Here is a 22251-nt window from a genome sequence, read left to right on the forward strand (position 1 = left end):
CTTTTTTCCCTCCAAGGAACCCAAGGCGGTGTACATAATCCTCCTCCTCTCCATTTTATCCTCACAACAACAACCCTGTGAGGTGGGTTGGGCTGAGAGTCTGTGATCCAGTGGGTTTCCATGGCTGAGTGGAGACTAGAACCCCGGATCTCCCGACTCCCAGTCCGACACTTCAGCACCTTAAAAGACTAACAAATTTATTTTGGCCGAAGGTTTCGTGGGCGCTGTCCACTTCATCAAATGCTTGAAGCATTAACCTCAAATTGGCAGCTTTATGTACACATGCTAAGGGGGCGGATTTTTTTGGGGGGGGGATGTTAACTCTGTTGTTAAATGGAATTGAAATGCAGAAAGTACAGACAGTGATGATTACCTTAACAGCTGCCATTCCCAAAATGTTGTTCACACCAGTCATTGCCATGATGAGCTGATTAACATATGTAGTAAACAAGACAAAAGCTCAGTCCTTATTCAATTCACAGGAAATGGTGTTGAATTGTACTTCAGCAATTCCGCTTGATATCATGTCTTTGAAATTCCTTTGTTCAAGAATGGCCACCTTGAGAGATTGAAATCCCCTCTCCACTAGTTTCTGAATATTGCCCTTCCCACTGTCAAATTTGTAGATATGGGGACAGAGGCGGCATCTGTGTCCGCTACAGGATCTATGTAGTTCCTGTGTCTGCATCTCTGCTCTGAGGTCTGCTGTGGCTGGTGAGGAGCCTTTTTAGACTGGGCAAGTACAGGGCTCCCACCCAGTGCCTGTGAGAGGGTAGACTGATCACCCAGGATGAGCTGTAGATCAGTCGTGATACGTTTGAGTGGTCTTAATTGAGAACTAAAGGTGATACTAAGGACTGTTTCGTTGTTTTCTCTGTTCTGGGTAGGTATGTCCTATAGTAGATTATTCTGGAGAAGAGAAGATTGAGGGGAGACATGATAGAACTCTTCAAATCCTTAAAAGGTTGTCACCCAGAGGAGGGCCAGGATCTCTTCTCGATCCTCCCAGTGTGCAGGACACGGAATAACGGGCTCAAGTTAAAGGAAGCCAGATTCCGGCTGGACATCAGGAAAAACTTCCTGACTGTTAGAGCAATCTGACAATGGAACCAGTTACCTAGGGAGGTTGTGGGCTCTCCCACACTAGAGGCCTTCAAGAGGCAGCTGGACAAGCATCTGTCAGGGATGCTTTAGGGTGGATTCCTGCATTGAGCAGGGGATTAGACTCGATGGCCTTGTAGGCCTCCTTCCAACTCTACTATTCTATAATTCCTGAATACCAGCCTGGCTGTGTTGATAGTTTTTTTCCAGTTTGTTGCGTGGGTATTGTAGTCTGTGAAATACATTCATTCAGATCACAAGTCTGCTTTATACCACTTAGCCGTTGTGACTTCCACCAAAGAATCCATGGAATTTAATCTTTATTCTTGTGACCGTATTGGTATCCCAGTGGTGTGAACAGAGTGCTGGACTTGATCTGATCCAGCCTGGCTCTTCTTATGTTCCAGTTGCTCAGTTGGGTGCACATGGGTATTGGCCCTTTTTATCTCGACAAAACCCCTTTGAAGTATGATAGGCTAAGAGCATGTGAGTGAACTTCAGAACTCAGTAGGGAACCAGTATATTCAGTTAGTGTTTATTATAAGCAATATGACTTCACAATATAGTACAACACACACACACTCACAAATATATATAGATGGTCAGATAAAAAAACCTCTCCAAACCAAACCAAGGGGAAAAAAGACAGATCATAGATGTTCTGACTGTCATCCGTACTCACTGTCTAATACAGCTGTGGCTCGCCTATTATTTTAGTTTGACAAAGACCCACCGATTTCTCTCTAGTAGTCATGTAAAAGGACAATATGTCATGCGTATGCTTCTTAGTAGCTCCAGGGCTACACAGAGCAGAGCTTTGCTTCGAAAGGTTTACCTGAAAATTCCATAGTTTGCCATCAAGGAGACAGAAAGGCCTTAAAAACATGAATTAAATGATCACAAATGTAATAAGAAACCAGATACTTGAAAGTCAGTGATAGGCAGCTAATCTAGTCTTCATCAGAAATTTAGCTCTAGCAAACAACCTTGTCCTAGCAAAAGCTCCTCCAAAACACACACCTGGGCAGCAATTTGTGGACGTGAATCAACCAGGACTTTGGACAGAGTCTCTTTGTGGCAGCCATATTCCCCTTAAAGGAAAAGGGTTTGAACTCAGGCTTCACCGGTCCAAGCTCTTGCTGTCATATCACACAGGCTCTCATAGTGTGTTGAAGGTGTTGAGTATTCTGCTAAGTATCCTGAATTTAATTATGATTTCTTTAGTATTATTTGCTAGGGATTTTCTATTCCACCATTTAAATTATTTCCTAGGGTGGCTTACAATACAAAATCAAAAGTGCAATGCAGAGCACTGAAAAACATAAAAGTACTGTAGACGAACAGCAGTAGGATCTGAAATCTAAAAACAGTGTAAGAGCCTCACAGAGATAAAAGAGCGACCCTGTTCAGATGACATGCTAAGCCATGGCAGTTAAGCATTTTGAGCTAAACATGATGGCTTAGCGTGTCGTCTGAACCATGATTTAACGCGTCGTGTGAACGATTCCTAACCATGGTGGCTACATAACCATGGTTTAAACATACTCACTAACCATGTGCTGCAGAAGGGTTAGCGGCCTAACCATGGCTTAGTGTGTTGTCAGAACAGGCCCAGTTTAATCATAAAACCTTGAGAAAACCAAAAGGCCTTCATGGGGTGCTGAAATGACATTGAGGTAAGCCCCAGGCAAGTCTCTTTGGGGACAGCATTCCACAACGTCAGGATGCCACCACTGAGAAGGCCCCCTGCCTGGTATCTACGTGCCCCCAAGGTGTAATGAAGGGCTTTAAAAATCCAAAGCAGCACTTTGAAACAGACCTGGAATAGAAAAGGAGCCAGCGTGGCTGGATGGAATATGAACATAAAACTTGGACCATGTCAGCGGTCTGGAACAAAGTGCACTTTCTGAATGGCCTTCAAAGGCAGCATAAGGCTTAAGGTGTTGCAGGACTCTAAGCTGGAGGTTACTTACTAGAACCTGTAGACTGCTGCTGGCCATCGCAGAACTACAGCTCCCAGGGACCAGTGAGCCCATGTAAGATACGGACTGAGGCCTTTTCTCTTTTTCTTTCTCCCTCCATCCCCTGCCCTGCTAATAGTTGGACCAGACCAAGCGGCGCCACAGTTTGAAACTCTGGGTGACTGACATGTTGTGCTTGCCGAATATCAACTTGTTGGCGGTTGCAACGACTGATCAGGACATTGGTAAGCAGACAAGGCAGCGACAATCGGTCCCCCCACCGGGCCCTTCGCAAAGCTGAAAAGGGCATCTCCGTATTGCATTGTGTTCCCTACTTCCCCAAGCAGGGAGGCATGCCAGGCGCTTCCTTAGAGAGCGAGAGAGCGCATGCACTGGAAGACTGTGGCATTTTTCCAGTACGTGTGTTATTTACAAAGTGCAATACAGGGAGCAGAGGCGGAGGGAAGGGCCATGTCTGCCGCCTCCTGTAAGTTCTCCAGAGAGGGCACATGTCGGCCCCAGATGCTGCCAGCCTTCAACTCACACGCCTTCTGCCTCTGTTTCTGAACTGCTTCTTTTGTGCCTTCACTCACGTGTATATACAAAGACCCCCACCCACCACATCTGCTCTCTTAAGAACATAAGAACCATGCTGCATCAGACCAAGCGTCCACCTAGTCCAGCACCCTGTTCACACAGTGGCCAACCAGCCGTCGGCCAGGGACCCACAAAGCAGGACCTGGTGCAACAGCACCCTCCCACCCATGTTCCCCAGCAACTGGTGCACCCAGGCTTACTCCCTCAAATATTGGAGATAGCAGACAACCATCAGGGCTACTAGCCATGGATAGCCTTTGCCTCCAGGGCAGGATCTACACTACTGCTTATAACAGTTTATAATGGTTATGACAACTGTTCAGGCCCAGGACACATTACTTACACCGTTTTCAAAACATTTTTAAAGTGTTATATCCTGCTTGGTGTAGATCGGGCCCAGGAATTGATCCAACCCCCTTTTAAAGCCATCCAAATTGGTGGCCATCACTACATCTTGTGGTACTGAGTTCCAAAATTTAACTATGTGCTGTGTGAAGAAGTCCTTCCTTTGATCTGTCCTGAATCTCCCAACAATCAGCTTCATGGGGTGACCCCATTGGGTTCTAGTATTTTGAGAGAGAGGGAGAAAAATGTCTCCCTATCCACATTCTCCATCCTTCCTTTAAGCTGGAATGAGCATAGAATAGCAGAGTTGGAAGGGGCCTACAAGGCCATCGAGTCCGACCCCCTGCTCAATGCAGGAATCCACCCTAAAGCATCCCTGACAGACGGTTGTCCAGCTGTCTCTTGAAGGCCTCTGGTGTGGGAGAGCCCACAACCTCCCTAGGGAACTGATTCCATTGTCGTACTGCTCTAACAGTCAGGAAGTTTTTCCTGATGTCCAGCTGGAATCTGGCTTCCTTTAACTTGAGCCCATTATTCCGTGTCCTGCACTCTGGGAGGATCGAGAAGAGATCCTGGCCCTCCTCTGGGTGACAACCTTTCAAGTATTTGAAGAGTGCTCTCATGTCTCCCCTACATCTTCTCTTCTCCAGGCTAAACCTGCCCAGTTCTTTCAGTCTCTCCTCATAGGGCTTTGTTTCCAGACCCCTGATCATCCCGGTTGCCCTCCTCTGAACACACTCCAGCTTGTCTGCGTCCTTCTTGAATTGTGGAGCCCAGAACTGGACGCAATACTCTAGATGAGGCCTAACCAGGGCCGAATAGAGAGGAACCAGTACCTCACATGATTTGGAAGCTATACTTCTATTAAGGCAGCCCAAAATAGCATTTGCCCAGTGAGCTTCCACGGTGAAGCGGAGGCTAGAACCCAGATCTCCCAAATCCCAGTTGTCTACTCCAGCCTTCCCCGATCTGGACAATGTTCAGGAATGCTGGGAGTTGTAGTCCGAAACATTTGGAAAAGCCGATCTAGGGGGTGTCTACAACAGCTGTTTATTCCAGGATTGTATCGTAGTAGTCACTAACGAGTCACATGTTGTTCATCGGCTCCCGCGGTGATCTCGGCTACATCTTTCAGTTTTCCTGGAATACCTGTGACTGCTTTTGTCACGATTTTATCAGCTCTCTCGCATCCACTGTGTGCGTTGTTGTTCGCCGTGAGTTCCAGGATCAGCAAACAGCCAATCAGCTGTGAGGGTCGTGTGCATATGGGTATCATCAACGTATTTCACCGCCGTGTTTTTTTAAAAAACAAACACACATCTCTGCGCAGGAGCGCATATTTGACGGAGTTCCTATCCCTCCATGTGTTGCTGTGTATCTGCACTCCTGCGCATCCCTACGGATTAATTTAAAAATAATAATCCTGTGCCCTGTAGCCATCTCCTTAGCCCCGCCCACTTCTACTGATATACAGGCGCAAGCGTCGTAACGGGCCACACGTGCTCCCGCAACGGCACTCCTGTCATTGTGGGAAACTTCGCTCGCGTGAGTGCTGATTGCTGAAATAGGAAAACTCGCTATCACCACCCCTCCTCCCTTGTGGAAGGGCTGTAGGTGTAGAAAGGCCCTTAGTCTGGCAGGGGCTGTTCAGGGTCTCCGGCAGAAACTTCTTTCCCATCATCTGGAGATCCTAGGGACTGAACTGAGGAGGTTTTGCACCCAAGTGTGAATTCCAGCCCACAGGGTTTGCCCCTCTTGCCTGTCAAGACACAAATCCTGTAGCTGTGAATTCCACATGCTAACCCTTCACTGCATCCAGAAGAGTTTCCTTTTGTCCGTTCCAAATCTGCTTCCCATCAGCTTCATACGGAAACCCCTGACTGCTAGCATTCGATATTGTCTGTTTTTGTTTGTATTTTATGCTTTTTATGGTTTAAAATTTTGTATGTTTCTTTTTAATGTTCACTGTTTATTTATTTATTTTATTTATTTATTGCACTTATATACCGCTCCCATAGCCAGGGCTATCTGGGCGGTTTACAGAAATTCCAAAATTGAGATAAAAACAAGTATACAAAATTTAAAATTCTAAAACACAGAACATACACACATAAAACATTAAAAACCGTTAAAAAAAACCCTAAACATGTGGGTGATTAAGATGTGCCGCCATATGCCTGGGCAAAGAGGAAAGTCTTAACCTGGCACCGGAAAGATAGCAGCGTTGGTGCCAGGCGAGCCTCGTCAGGGAGATCATTCCAGAGTCTGGGGGCCACCACCGAAAAGGCCCTGTCCCTCATTGCCACACTCTGAGCCTCTCTTGGAGTAGCTATGGGGCAGTATATAAATGTAAATAATGATAATAATAATAACGGGAGGAGGGAGAAGAGGGATGGCGGAAGCACTCGATGGGCTTTGCATGTGTGAATGGAGCACCAGAGGTCAAGCTCCAATGGGACCTCCATCCCACGGCATCTGCTCGTGGGTGGAGCTGGGAAAGCAAGGGATGCACAGGCAGCCCTTGAAGACTGTTTTCTGCCTCCTCTTTCTTCACTCAGAATTCTTTGATATCGGCGGTAACAAATGTGACCGGGTATTTACCCTTGTGGACCTGGACGGGTGTGCCACAGCCATGGATTACTGGTAGGTTGACAGCAGCCCCAGGGGTGGACCCCCAGATAGTGATTGGCTCAAGAGTCACAGGGTGTTTGATACCCAGTGAAGATCCGAAGATCCGAACCTGGATCCCCCACCGCTCCTAGTTTAACACTCTAATCCAGTTCTCCCCAACCTGGTGGCCCCCAGAGGTCTCGGACTGCTACTCCCATCAACCCCAGCTAGTATGGCTTTGGGTGTCTTTCTCCTGTTTCACGAGTGGCCAAGGAGCAGTCCTTGGGCTTCGTTTCAAAAGTTCTCATGGGATCAGTTCAGATATCTGGCAAGAGCAGCCGGCCCCTTCCCTGCCAGCCTGCTGGATGGGAAGGAAGAGTGGGAGAGGGAAAAGGGGGGGGGCAGAGAGAGAGAGAAAGGGGTGCCCACCCAGCCCTATTAACCCTGTCCGGATGTCATGGTGGCATCCGGTAGCAAATCATAGGTTAAGAACATCAGAAGAGCCCTGATGCTGGGTCAGACCAAGGGTCCATCCAGTCCAGCACTCTGTTCCCATAGTGGCCGACCAGCAGTCAACCAGGGACCCACAAGCAGGATACGAGTACAACAGCACCCTCCCACCTGTGTTCCCCAGCACCTGGCGCACACAGGCCTACTGCCTCGGATACTGGAGGTAGCACATAGCCACCTTGATCGCCTTCTATCAGGGATGCTTGCTGTGCCCAAGCAGCTTCCTGTCCCTGTTATCAACCCTTGGATGCCGCATTCACAATGTTGCCGCCACTGTCAGCGCTGCCATCGACGCCCTGTAGCAAGGAAATGCGCAGCCCCGGGTGCCTGCCACCGACCTGCTTCCAGGCCAGGCCAAGTTCCAACCTGGTCAGAATCTGCGGCGTATCTGCAGGGTCTTTTGTCTCTTCTCTTCCTACCTGCACTAGGACAGATGGATGTAAAGGGGTATTCTGTGTTGGAGATGTGAAAGGGAACGTCCTGATTTTCACCTCGACGGATGTTGTCATGAACGGGCTTTTCAATATCCGCAGCTTCATAGGTAAGCGATGGGCCAGGTGGAGGAGAGCAACGGAGGAAAGCCACGGGGCAGGTGGAGGAAGGCAGCGGCCTCGGTGGTGGTGGTTGGGTTGATCATAAAATCATAGAATAGCAGAGTTGGAAGGGGCCTACAAGGCCATCGAGTCCAACCCCCTGCTCAATGCAGGAATCCACCCTAAAGCATCCCTGACAGGTGGTTGCCCAGCTGCCTCTTGAAGGCCTCTAGTGTGGGAGAGCCCGCAACCTCCCTAGGTAACTGATTTCATTGTCGTACTCCTCTAACAGTCAGGACGTTTTTCCTGATGTCCAGCTGGAATCTGGCTTCCTTTAACTTGAGCCCGTTATTCCGTGTCCTGCACTCTGGGAGGATCGAGAAGAGATCCTGGGCCTCCTCTGTGTGACAACCTTTTAAGTCTTTGAAGAGTGCTCTCCAGTCTCCCCTCCATCTTCTCTTCTCCAGGCTAAACATGCCCTGTTCTTTCAGTCTCTATTCATAGGGCTTTGTTTCCAGACCCCTGATCATCCTGGTTGCCCTCCTCTGAACACGCTCCTTTGGATGGCTATGGATCTATGGATGGCTCCTTTCTGGATGTCTTTCACAGGTCCCTGAAGACAAACTTTTGCCTGCTAAGTGTCTGGGTCTGCCTCTGTGTTTGGATTGCTTTCGTAGTTGTATTGCATTTCTTACTGAATGTATGGTTTTATGGAAAGGAGGACATATCTTTAACAGTTGCATAGAAAAGGGAATTTCCGCAGGTGTCATTTGTATGACACCTGCCCTCTGGTCACTCTAGTACAGCTCCTGCAGCTTTAGCTGTTGTGATGAAGAAGGAATTTTACCAGGTGCTTCATGCACACTAATGACACCTGCTGAAATGCCCTATTTTAAAGATACAGCAGCCCTGTCCTCCTTTCCATAAGGGTCACCCTAATTATACTGTGGTTTTAAACTTTGCAAGGGCACTAGAAGAGCATGATATAAATTTTTATGTCAAGCTGTAGATCAGCCTTCCTCAACCTGGGGCGCTCCAGATGTGTTGGACTACAACTCCCAGAATGCCCCAGCCAGCTCTGGGAGATGCAGTCCAACACATCTGGAGTGCCCCAGGTTGAGGAAGGCTGCTGTAGATCCACTACTCCACAGCAGATTCTCAGAGAGAGGGGGACACAGAGAGAAAGAAAGAAAAAATGGGGAAAGGGAACAAGCTGTATCCCAAGATGCCTTCAGCTAACCTGCAACTTTCTCTCTTTCCCTGCTTATTGTTATTATTATTTATTTATATAGCACCATTCCAGTGCCCGCAGGTGCCAGATTGACTATTCAAAGCCCCAGCGACAACTTGATGTGTCATCCAAAGCGGGGTGGCAGGTGTTGTTTGAGGATTAAATAACTCTCAATTAACCCATGGTCTGTCTGGATGACTCCCAGGGTTCTAACAGTACAGCAAACTATGGCAATCCCCCCCACCAAGGGTTGAGTATTCAAAATGGCCACCCACCCACATCACAATCTACCGTGGCCTAAATCGTCAGAGCCACAGCGGGCTGTGGAGATCATGAGAACAGTCTGTTCAAAACTTCCAGCTGCTGTATCTTCACACACGCCAGTTTGCGTGACCACTACAGCTTAAAAATGGGCTGTTTTGGGGATATGCGAGGCTTGTTTAACCCTCAAACAAGCCATACCGCCTGGCTTTGACCAACTCAACAACCCGACAATGGAATCCGTTACCTAGGGAGGTTGTGGGCTCTCCCACACTAGAGGCCTTCAAGAGGCAGCTGGACAACCACCTGTCAGGGATGCTTTAGGGTGGATTCCTGCATGGAGCAGGGGGTTGGACTTGATGGCCTTGTAGGCCCTTTCCAACTCTGCTATTCTATGATTCTATGACTAGAATCAATAAATATGCCATATGTTGGAGAAGTTGGAATCTGCTGGCTCACGAGTGGTTGCTTGGCTCTTGTCCTCACAGGTGGCTTAGCGAGAGTTCCCGTGCAAATCCTCATGAAAGGGAAGACCCAATCGTACAAGAATTTCACCGTACCTGTGAGTTTTCCACGCGCTTGTCCATTCCAGAGTTATGATGCATTCTGTCTGGTCCCCCCTGCTTAAAGACTGTGATGTTCTCTGGTAGCGTGCCGGTGATGCCTAAGTCCAGTGCTGATTTGATCCTGGGGGTCTTAGCTGTCTCAAACACCTGCTCCCTGCCTTGCCCCCATAACTCAAGCTCCCGAGTTGTATACGGATCCTGCATGGCAAAACCTCGTAAGGAACCAGATGAAGTGGAGCAGGGGCATGAGTTGTCATTGTGCAGCTGGGAAAGAGGGCTTTTCTCTAGTTCTCCTCTGTTGCTTAGGTTCCCACTCCCAGGATTGAAAGGTAAACATTGACTTATATCTTGAGTTGTTCGGGGTCAAAGCCAAAATAAATACGCCCTTTAAATGTTCTTCAAAACAATGTAGGAGCCGGGAACAAAAGATCCAAAATCCAGTTAGGCAATGCCTTTCTCAGGACCAACCGAATGCCACAAAAGATTGTGCCAAGTCTTTGTCATAAGAAGAAAAACTGAATAGTCAGTCCAGATGATATTGTGTGGCATAACGACTGCAGTTTCGGCTCAGTTTCAAAATGGGGATTGCGGAGAACCGTGGGTTACAAATGTGGGTTGTTCCTCCCCCAACAAATTGCAATTTCAGGATTGGAAGTCTTGGACAACAACCCAGGGACAGAGCACCCCTGGGTTGTTTAGCTCTGCAGGGCTGGCTGGGATCTAGCTTGCGTGTCCCTGATCATTTATGGCTATCCTGGGTAGCTATGACGTGCGAACCAAGCTGATAAAACATTGGTAGGGGTTTCAAGTATCAGATAGCAGCACCTGACATTCTGGGGAAAAGAAGCAATGGGTGACCCCCCATTTTGGGAAATATAAAGGCCAGCTGTAACTCTGATTTGTTTTTCGCCCTGGCCAAAATACACGGGCCTTGGAGCAGGCAGAGAGAAACATGACAGCCTATATATTTGCAAAGCCAAAGATTAATTGTATGTGTTAGATTCTGTTGTTGCTGTTTTTTACTCATGGACTAGCATCTTCATTTTTCCAAACAATCAATCATTTTGATTGGAGACAGGTGATCGTCTTCTTTTCAATAATTTGTAAAGGGGATTGCTGCTTATGCTCTGTGCACCCATCCCACTTTTGCTTCTGGAAAAGGGATTTCCAGGTGTTGGTATTGTTTCAAAAACCAATTTGACCAGAGGCGACAGTGGAGTAAAAGATGTTTTTGTGCACACCATCGAAAGCAAAGCAGGCCTAAACAATGATACGTTATGCATTTATTTGTACTGTTCTACAGTACCATCCTTTTTCCCTTTCCAGCCCGGTGGGGAGTGGTCAGGGAAGGGGGTCTAATTCTTTTAGGCTTTCCAAAAATTGGGATGCATGCAGGCCTCTCCCTACACCCGCTAGTTTACAGCTCCGTCCCTGCAACGTTTTTCTTATTCTCTCCCTTCCGCTCCACCTTTTATAGGCTTTGCACGGAGACTGGTGTCAACAGATCAGGTACATCCCCCAGCTCAATGTGGTCGCCTCCTGTACGCCAGCAGATAAGACCGCCATGGCCCTGACGTCGCTTCCACTGCATAACATTGGTAAAACCCAGTAAGAGAGGCATTTTTCTCTCAGCTCTGTAACTATGCCACCTTAGCTCCAGGGAGCGCTTAAAGCAGCCTTCCTCAACCTGGGGCGCTCCAGATGTGTTGGACTACAACTCCCAGAATGCCCCAGCTGGCTGGGGCATTCTGGGAGGTGCAGTCCAACACATCTGGAGCGCCCCAGGTTGAGGAAGGTTGGCTTAAAGCATCATTACTGTTCCCACAAGTAGTGGGTTGGGGGTTTTTAACGGGAGGGGATGGGTCAGAATGATCAATGCAGCATAAATGGTGAGAAAGAGCCATCAGGGACATGGAACAGAAGCTGTAAATGCACAATAGTTTCCCAGGTTCCCTTCAAGTGGGAGGTCTGTTTCTCTCAAAGGCTTCTGAGAAATCAGTGGGAGGGATGTTGTGAATTTCTTTTGTGCTGGGCAGAAAATTGGAAAGTCCAAACCTAGACTCTGTGTGTATTTTTGGGCGCTTCCCACCTGCAGGAATAATTATTTCTGTATCCTGTGGCAGTCGGGCTGATAATTTATACAGGCACAGTTGCGTTTGTACAGTCCGGGCATTTAAATATATATCACTTTAAATTCCTAGCATTCTCTTCTTTATGATATTGCGAGTATTTGCACCTATTCTGCGTTCACAGAAGAAGAGTCCTGATGGATCAAAGCAACGACTCGTCTTATCTCCGCTGGGGAGTTGATGTCAATGAGGGTGGGCTGCATAAGGGAATAAGGACGCTTCATAGGTTCACTTGTGGGTGGTTTTTAATGGCAGGTGCAAACCTGACGGGGGCTTTTTTTTTGTCCCTCTCCTTTTGTGCAGCCAGATGCTCAATTTCTTGTCCCATCCAGTCCCTTTCCTTGCCCTCCTGTTTGCATTGTCCCTCTGTCCACACCCCCCAAACTCCACCCATGTTATTTTAGCCTCTTGCTTTTCTGTGTTCTCCACTGTGTTCTGTGCACTCCACTCCAATGCGATATGGCTGCAAGAAAAGCAAATGCTATTTTGGGCTGCATTAATAGAAGTATAGCTTCCAAATCACGGGAGGTCCTGGTTCCTCTCTATTCGGCCCTGGTTAGGCCTCATCTAGAGTATTGCGTCCAGTTCTGGGCTCCACAGTTCAAGAAGGACGCAGACAAGCTGGAGCGTGTTCAGAGGAGGGTAACTAGGATGATCAGGGGTCTGGAAACAAAACCCTATGAAGAGAGACTGAAAGAACTGGGCATGTTTAGCCTGGAGAAGAGAAGATGGAGGGGAGACATGAGAGCACTCTTCAAATCCTTAAAAGGTTGTCACACAGAGGAGGGCAAGGATCTCTTCTCGATCCTCCCAGAGTGCAGGACACGGAATAACGGGCTCAAGTTAAAGGAAGCCAGATTCCAGCTGGACATCAAGAAAAAATTCCTGACTGTTAGAGCAGTACGACAATGGAACCAGTTACCTAGGGAGGTTGTGGGCTCTCCCACCCTAGAGGCCTTCAAAAGGCAGCTGGACAACCATCTGTCAGGGATGCTTTAGGATGGATTCCTGCATTGAGCAGGGGGTTGGACTTGATGGCCTTGTAGGCCCCTTCCAACTCTGCTATTCTATGGGCGTTACTAGACGAGGCTGTAGCGCGCGTTACCTTCCGCAGCCACGTCGAGGCTTCTAGATGACGTTCACGAGGATCCGCCGTTATCCCGCGGTGAAGCCTCTTTCTCCCGACTTTAAAAAAGTGAGTTGTAGTGCGCCTTTTCCTGCTGTCCCGCGGTAATTCGGAGTACGTGTGGGAGGATGTGAGGTCACTGCGGTCGGCACTGGTCAGGAAAAGGCGTGCTAAGGGGGAGTGGTCAGCGGCTTCGGTCAAGCCGCCTCCGCCATTTGCGCGCAGTCCGCCAGCTGGGGCAGCGCGGCGGAGCGGCTTTTTTTTTTTATTTCCCCAGTGACAGTTTGCGCAGGAACGGAGGACCGCAAAAGTGGCTGGTGACTCCTTGCGGTGGGCAGCTACCGTGGCCGCATAATGGCGGTGCTGTACGCTGCCTGTTAGTGTGGGTACCAGGCTGGCAGAGGGCAGAGCTGTTTGTGGGCTGCTGCCATGGCTACGGCCAGATGTGGGTTGGCTCCTTGGGATGGGGCACAGGGCACAGAGGCGGTCATCGCCGCCGACACCTCAGAGGCATGATGGGAGATGTAGGCACAGAGTGCCCATGCAGACGATTGACCTCGGGTCATATGACACCCGCCACGACCCCCATCAGGAAGTGAGCGCATCAATGTTGACCCTCAACAGCACCAGCAGCACTTCAGCTGGCACTGGCATTGCCGCCGCTGCCGCCGCCAGGGCCGGCGGCGGCATCGCTGACGGCTGCGCAAGTTTGCGGTCTTTCGGACGTGCGCAAACCGTGCAGCGAGCGAAAAAAAAAGCCGCGGCAATCAGGCCGGTGTGGCTGCGCAACCGTGCTCGCGGCGGCAGCAGCACAACCGGCGCAAACTTCCGCCATAAATCGAAGGCAGGTGTGGATCATGAGGCGTCACGGCTGAACGGGAAAAGCCGCTTTCACCACTCCTCAACGACGGAACACCCGGTACGTCTAGCAACGCCCTATGATTCTATGATTCTTTTCCTCTTTTGGAACAAGCAAGCAGCTCTGAGCAGCTGTCCCCCAGCCTCCTGTGAGCGAAGAGGCACAGAAGAAAAACTGCTTGGCTTTCACTCGTGATATACCAGCTCTGTCCTCACCTCCTAGGATCTTGCTAAAATCATCCATGATGTAGGAACCTCCTGATTGGCATATTGCAGTGGGTATTACTGCAGCTTGGATGTTACTTTTATTCTATCTTGTCTGTACTGGTTCTGATTAATTCCCTGTCCACCAGAAGGAACATCTCCTTCCACATAAATGCCCCCCCCCCACCTACACACCCACACTCCTGGTCCACTGAAAAGGCTCCACTTTAGCTTTCATCCTTTCAGGTTCTAGGTGAGGATCTTCAAAGAGAGTGTGCCCATGTTGTGGAATTCCCTGTCTAGGGAGAACCATTTGTCTTCTTCCTCTATTATTTTCACTGGCAAGTAAAGGCCCGGTGTTTCCAGGAGCAACTTTAGGAGGTGTTTATATTGATCGAGGGCTGAAATAGAAATGTTATTAATCCGTAATTGTGAATTACTTGCTCTGTGGATTTTTTTTTATATGTAGTGTTTTGATGAGTGAATGTTTTCTAGTATAAGCTCTTTGAATAATACTATGATGTTTAAAATTGTTTTGGAAATTAAAAGTTGATGATAATAAGAAAGAAAGAAAGAAAGAAAAAAAGGAAAACTGCTTGGCTTTTGGCCAAATGCAGGCATGTTTTGGCCCCACAGTCCAGAGCTGCTGTAGTTTGCAGAGATGCCTGGAGGAGGCCTGGGGGGCATGATATTTATTAGGGCTGTGCTCCGCTTCTCTTTGGGTCGGAGAAGCAGTAGCGGATTGGGGTGCTTCACCTCCCCTTAAGGCGGAGGCGAAGAGGATTGGGGGGGCAGTGGAGTGTCGTGGAGAGGATTGAGATGAAGGCAGATCCTTCGCCTCGATCCGGAGCTCTGAGAAAAAGGTAAGGGGGCCTTACCTGGTGCTGCTGCCGTCTGTGCGGCGACGGCGACAGAGCCAGGTAAGGGGGCAGGGGGGAGGGTAGGGCCAAGTGGGGCCTACAGTTCCGGGTTGAGCCGCAGGCTCAAGTGAAGCTGATGACGGGCTGTGACGGACCAGGTAAGTGGTGTGCGTGAGGGGGGGTTACCTGGCCCTGCCGCCGCCGCCCGTGCGGTGACAGCGACAGAGCCAGGTAAGGGGGCAGGGGGGAGGGGAGGGCCAAATGGGGCCTATAGTTCCGGGTTGAGCCGCAGGCTCAAGTGAAGCTGACAATGGGCCGTGACGGACCAAGTAAGTGGTATGCGCAAGGGGGGGTCTTATCTGGCCCTGCCGCCGCTGCCACAGTTCGTGTGGCGACGGTGGTGCAGCCAGGTAAGTCTATGGGTGTGTGTGGGGAAAGGGAGCTCTGCTTTGGATCCAGAGCTCCGTAACGAAGTGGACCGGGCCACAGGCAGATCGTGGCAGGGTGGATCGGGCTGCGAAGAGGATCGGGGGGTCCGTGCACAGCCCTAATATTGATTACTTCTGCAACTGCCCTCCGCTCCCTGCCTCCCGCTGCTGAAATTCTACCAGGGCACTTAGCCTCTCTTCTTTTCTCTTCTCTTTTTGGCCTTCACCCCTGCCAGCTCAAGCCCTTTATGTTGACTCCAGTGCCAGGACAGCGTTTCCACGCGTCCCAGGAGCTGCATCCTCTGTGAGAAATCATGGGGTGCCCTTCTCACATTCAGCGCTGCTTCATGGGAACCCTGTATGCGCATTGCCCTTGATGATGATGATGATTTACATTTATATACTGCCCCATAGCTGAAGCTCTCTGAGCGGTTTACAAAAGGTCAAAAATCCAGTGGAAAGCAACGCCTCTTCAGCAGAAGGAGCTGGTCTTAGGGCCTTTTCCAAAAACCACTCCCAGCCTCTTTTGCTCAGCTCAAGGGAATATTGGGAATGTTGTTCTTTACCTGGGGGGGAAAGTGGCTCATTTTCTTTTAGAATAGAATATTTATTTCTTACCTGCTTCTCCCTCTGGATTGAGGCAGGGAACAACATTAAATACAAAATCACCATAAAATGCATAAAACTGATTAAAAACATATCAAACTGATACAATATTAAGATAACAATTGGACATGTTTTTAAAAAAGGCCTTAGGAGCCTGTGAGCTCCCACTTCAGAACACGGTGAAATCAACAAGTTTCTCTAGACCTGGCTTTGGGTTATTATTGTCAGTTTCTCCTCTGCTCCGATTGCAACCAGGGAAGGAAAATTGAAAAAGCTCTTTTATGCTTTTCCCACGGCAGCCGTTCCAAGAGCTAAACTTTCAAGGCAAAGGCTAGACAACCATGCATTCACCTCCGCAGGGAATCCACTTGAGCGGCGTCTCCAGGCATTGCTTCAAGTGTGGAGGCTGCAGAAGTGGGATGTGAAAGAACCTGGTCAATTTTGTTTCCCTCTGGGCAGCAAAAGTAAATTGGCTAAAAAAAGAGAAGCATCTTACTGTAAGGGCTAAAAATGGCAGGTATGAACAGGCCTTTTCTCATTGAAAAGGATATAACTACCCCCATCCCCCAATTAGAGCAACACCTTGCCTCTCTCCCATTACCTGCTCTTAGGGGTGTGTGCATCAAGGGAATTAGGATCATACATATCAATCAATCATAGAATCATAGAATAGCAGAGTTGGAAGGGGCCTACAAGGCCATCAAGCCCAACCCCCTGCTCAATGCAGGAATCCACCCTAAAGCATCCCTGACAGGTGGTTGTCCAGCTGCCTCTTGAAGGCCTCTAGTGTGGGAGAGCCCACAACCTCCCTAGGTAACTGGTTCCATTGTCGTACTGCTCTAACAGTCAGGAAGTTTTTCCTGATGTCCAGCCGGAATCTGGCTTCATTTAACTTGAGCCTGTTATTCCATGTCCTGCACTCTGGGAGGATCAAGAAGAGATCCAATAAATCTTTATTGTTACGGTCCGTGACCAGCATTGGATCACACATACAGAAGACATGAACTATGTTTCTGACCCGCCCAAGGGTCTCTGCTTCTCTTGGTTGGCTTCGTCCATTTTCTCTTGCTGCCCCTGATGCCTGGAATTCTCTTCCAGAATATTTGCAGATCACGAATTCAATGACTGTTTTTAAAGCTCAGCTGAAATTTTTTCTTTTTTCTACAGCTTTTAGAACTTGACTTTGTTATTACTTTCACACTGTTAGTTTTATTCTCCCCTGTGCCTATTTGGTGCATTCTCTTCCCTTTCTTATTGTTTTCTTATGATTTTATTAGAATGTAAGCCTATGTGGCAGGGTCTTGCTATTTTATTCTTTTACTATGTACAGCATCATGTGCATTGACAGTGCTATATAAATAAATTAATAGTAATTAATAATAATAATAATAATAATAATAATAATAATAATAATATAATTATTTGTTACCCGCCTCTCCCTCTGGATCGAGGCGGGGTACAACACAAATGCAAAACACCATAAAATACATATAATTGATTAAAACATATGAAACTAATACATTCTTAGAAGCAGGACATTATTAAAAAGGCATCTTAAAATTCAACTGGGTAGGCCTGCCGGAAGAGATCAGTCTTTATGACTTTCTTAAATTCCGGAAGACTCTTAATTTGATGAATCTCTCTCCTGGCAAGCCATTCCACAATCTGGTAGCAGAAGAAGAAAAGGTCTTCTGGTTAATGGTTGTCAGCCTTGTTTTGTGAACACTGAGAAGGTTAAGAGATAAGCACTTTAAAATTAGCGATGCAGCGAGCTACATAGAAAAAGGTCCTTCCTGGATTGAAAGAATCCAAGAATCCATAGATTTGGGATGACCTTTATGTAGCATCTTGAGCAATGAAGAGATCTGCAAATCTCAAAAGCTTGCATATTATCTTGCTGTAAGTTGTGACAAACTGCCCTACATTCTGCTATTTGCGGGAAGGAAGGCTGCGTTTGGGAAAAGAGGAACTCTTCCAGCCTTGGAAAGGTTACAAGGTTTATCCCTCTTCTCAGCAGGGATAAACACAATAAAACAAAGTTCTCACTTCAAGATGGCTCAGTTTGGGAAATTGATTTGAAGGTGCCAGTCAGAGAGAGAGAGAGAAAGTAAAATGCCTTTTCTCTTTCCTTTCCTGGTGTGAGGGGAAAGGATGTAAAGGGGTCTTTGCATTCCCACCTCTGGCCATATCCTGGGGCGGATTTTCATCTTTTCACAGGAAGGTCTCTTTGTGATTATCTTAAATAAAGGACCTCACTGAGGTGACAAAGGTAGCCTCATAGACTTGAGCTATTGTGTCTGTTTTTGAGGCAAATGCTGCCTCCCCTCCCTCCCCTCTTCTCAATTAGTTCTGACACACTATTCGGGTTTGAAAACTTAGTAGTAATAGTAGTAGTAATAGTTGAGCGAAGGAAGATAGATGCTTTTGAACTGTGGTGTTGGAGGAAAATGCTGAGAGTGCCTTGGACTGCAAGAAGATCAAACCAGTCCATACGCCAGGAAATAAAGCCAGACTGCTCACTTGAGGGAATGGTATTAAAGGCAAAACTGAAGTACTTCGGCCACATAATGAGAAGACAGGACACCCTGGAGAAGAGGCTGATGCTAGGGAAAGTGGAAGGCAACAGGAAGAGGGGCCGACCAAGGGCAAGATGGATGGAGGATATTCTGGAGGTGACAGACTTGACCTTGGGGGAGCTACGGGTGGCAACGGCCGACAGAAAGCTCTGGCGTGGGCTGGTCCATGAAGTCACAGAGTCGGAAGCGACTGAACAAATAAACAATAGTTAAGAGTATTGGACTGGGAGATCCGGGTTCTAGTCCCCATTCAGCCATGCGGCTCACTGGTCACTCACTCTCAGCTTAACCTACCTCACAGGGTTGTTGTGGGAATAAAATGGAGAAAGAGGATGTTCATGTACACTGACTTGTGTTTCGTTGGTGGGATGTAAATGTCATAAATATAAAGATGGTGTAAAGAAAAGCTAACATAAAACTGGTGCATATTTTTTTCCTTCCGTGTGGCTTAAACAGGAAGGCTAAAAATCGAAGTCAAAAGATACCTGGGTGGCTCTTCGTTGGCTGTTGCCCTGAGTCAAGACCTGCAATTCACAAATGATAAAAGGTGGGGAGGGTGTGTGGGTGTGATGGAGGAACTCAGGAGGCAGCAAAGGTCATCAGCGGAGGTGCTTACATTGTCGTAATGGAGGCTTCCTTGTAAACTTTTCCAAGGCTGGAAGAGTTCCTCTTTTCCCAAACGCAGCCTTCCTTCCCGCAAATAGCAGAATGTAGTGGCAGTTTGTCACAACTTACAGCAAGATAATGTGCAACCTTTTGAGATTTTCAGATCTCTTCATTGCTCAAGATGCTACATAAAGTAGGTTTGCTGGGGAGTGGCAGGGGGGCTTCCTCTTACCTGATGAAGAGATCTGGAGATTTTGAAAGCTTGCACCCTTTTTGTGACCTTTTGGTTGGCCTAACAAAGGTATTCTTTCATTCATTCATTTATTTCATTTCTGTACCATTCAATAGCCAAAGCTCTTTGGCTTGTTCACAAAATAACAAAACAGAAACAATATAAAAAGCTTTAACATACAAAATTTAAAAACAATTTAAAACAGCCAAAGAACAGTTAAGAACGTAAGAAGAGCCATGCTGGATCAGACCGAGGGTCCATCTAGTCCAGCACTCTGTTCACACAGTGGCCAACCAGCTATCAGCAAGGGATGAACAAGCAGGACATGGTGCAACAGCACCCTCCCACCCATGTTCCCCAGCAGCTGGTGCACACAGGCTTATTGCCTCGAACACTGGAGATGGCACACAGCCATCAGGGCTAGTAGCCATGGATAGCCTTTGCCTCCAGGAATTTATCCAATCCCCTTTTGAAGCCATTCAAATGGGTGGCCATCACTACATCTTGTGGCAGTGAGTTCCATAATTTAACTATGCACTGTGTTGAAGAAGTGCTTCCTTTTATTTATCCTGAATCTCCCACCGATCATCTTCATGGGATGACCCCATTGGGTTCTAGTATTTTGAGAGAGGGAGAAAAATGTCTCGCCGTCCACATTCTCCACACCAGGCATAATTATGTACAACCAGATACACGAACATGGATTTTTGGAATTTTTTAATGGCCACTTCTGAATATGGTGGGGGTGGGGTTTGGCCAGTTTCAGACAGTATGGCAACCCTTGTGGCATCATAGATAATTATGCAAATCACAGTTGTGTGCATGGGTCCTATGTGGTTGATCATCTGAACCCAGTGAGTGCCTGTTACATCTGTCTAATATTATTAGTTACAAGAGTCCAAAGCTGCAGTTCAGGGTATAGGACAGCAGATGGTGGTGTTGTACTTCATTTTATTAGAAAGCTTTTTATACGGCAGTTCATCAAAAGGATCCCAGGGCATTTTACAACAAATTAAAACGATAAAATACAAACAAGAAAGAAACAAACAAAAATTGGCCAGGGCCCATTTTTCTTAGATTGAATAAATGTCTAAGCAAAGATTAGCAGCTGAATACAGTAAAATCGGCTGACAATGGGGCATAAATTAATAGGCCCTCCATGAGTTTTAGATGGCACATTGCGCAGGGCAATAATAAATGAATTACTTGCAATTACTTGCAACAAACCATGGACTATTTTGCTAGCTACAAGAGACATACGTACAAATATCAGAAAATAGAACCCAATGGTTTTTCCCTTCACTCTGTACTAAGCGATTTTGCCTTTTAGGGACTATTCATTGATCCGAATGATGGATGGTGTGTTACCAAGTATCCTAATTGGCATGCATGTAGAGCTGGAAAAAGTGCAGAAAAGAGCAACTAAAACTACCCAGGGGCTGGAGCATCTCCCTTATGAGGCAAGGTTACATCAACAGGGATTGTTCAGCTTGGAAAAAAGGAGGTTGAGGGGAGACAGGATAGAAGGGCACAAAATGATGCATGGGGTGGAGAATGTGGATAGGACAGGGAGACATTTTTCTCCCTCTCTCAAAATACTAGAACCCAAAGGGGTCATCCCATGAAGCTGATTGGTGGGAGATCCAGGACAAATAAAAGGAAGGACTTCTTCACACAGCGCATAGTTAAATTATGGAACTCACTACCACAAGATGCAGTGATGGCCACCCATTTGGATGGATTTAAAAGGGGGTTGGAGAAATTCCTGGAGGCGAAGGCTATCAAGGGCTACTAGCCCTGATGGTTGTGTGCTATCTCCAATATTCGAGGCAGGAAGCCTGTGTGCACCAGTTGCTGGGGAACATGGGTGGGAGGGTGCTGTTGCACCAGGTCCTGCTTTGTGGGTTGTTGGCCGACGGCTGGTTGGCTACTGTGTGAACAGAGTCCTGGAATAGATGGACCCTTGGTCTGACCCAGCAGGGCTCTTCTTAGTTTCTTAAGGTCTTAAAGTAGTGCCTGGGCTCCTGCTTATGTGCTCCATTCAAACTCAAACAACAAAAAGCCCTTGTGGCCTCACGGAAAGGCGTATATTTGTTAAACTGACTCATCCTCCCATCTTGGCAGGAAGGAGACAACATTAGCAGGCTGTAGGAGTCATTTACCTGGTGATGCTTTTGGTGCTGGCACCAAGGCATGCAATTTTGCAAGGAGGAAGGAAGAGGTCAGTGGATTGAGTCTGGAGAAGAATTCACTGCCAGTGAGGGATCACACATCTTCTAGGGCCAGGCCGGGCTTCTATGAAAGCAAAACGGCTTCTCCCGCGCTTTCCCCAAGCTGGAATGCAACCTCTTCCCCTGGCACAAATTACTTTCTCAAAAACAGCAGGATGTTTGCATGTTTGGTAACAGGAATAAGGTGGAAACTCTCCTGGGACACCTGCATTGTGGCCTGAGCTGCTTAATTTGGATCGAGTATGAAGATTTGGAGACTTCTCTCTCTCTCTCTGTGTATGCGCAAGTGGAGGTCCTGTAAAGAAAAACAGACCCTGTGAGTTAAAAGTTTAACTGTTACGCTTTGTTTCAGCGACTGAAGGATCGAAGATGGTGAAAAAGGTCTGTCTTCTTTTACCACTTACATTACGGGACTTCTTTTCCTCCTGCTTGTCCCAGGTCAGCTTTGATTGTTCTGAAGAAAGGCATCCTCTGCTTTGACTACTCCTCGGAAATGAACATTCTTGGTATGTTTTCTAGGAACTACTTATTTTATCTAGTCAGTTTCTTAGCTGCCTTTCCAGACCCTTTACTCCTCCTCCCAACGTCTGGCACTGCCTTATGCCGAGCTCAATGCATGTACCTTTTGGGGAAAGGTGCTTGTGTGGGTGGTGGCTGTGGGCCTCCAGATTCTCTTGCCT

At 47.6% G+C, this 22251-nt stretch overlaps 1 protein-coding gene across 1 annotated transcript in view; it reads left to right on the forward strand.

The window, feature by feature from the left end:
• The window catches only part of EFCAB8 (EF-hand calcium binding domain 8), an 81832-nt gene that overhangs the window by 17076 nt on the left and 42505 nt on the right, over positions 1 to 22251 (forward strand). Inside the window, exons 7-12 of the mRNA XM_063144221.1 lie at positions 3202 to 3307; positions 6563 to 6647; positions 7553 to 7665; positions 9638 to 9711; positions 11193 to 11323; positions 22010 to 22077. Coding sequence (XP_063000291.1) covers positions 3202 to 3307; positions 6563 to 6647; positions 7553 to 7665; positions 9638 to 9711; positions 11193 to 11323; positions 22010 to 22077 — 577 coding nt within the window. The remainder of the gene's footprint in view (positions 1 to 3201; positions 3308 to 6562; positions 6648 to 7552; positions 7666 to 9637; positions 9712 to 11192; positions 11324 to 22009; positions 22078 to 22251) is intronic.

This window comes from Elgaria multicarinata, chromosome 1, assembly GCF_023053635.1.
Source record: "Elgaria multicarinata webbii isolate HBS135686 ecotype San Diego chromosome 1, rElgMul1.1.pri, whole genome shotgun sequence".
Taxonomy (NCBI): Eukaryota; Metazoa; Chordata; class Lepidosauria; order Squamata; family Anguidae; genus Elgaria; species Elgaria multicarinata.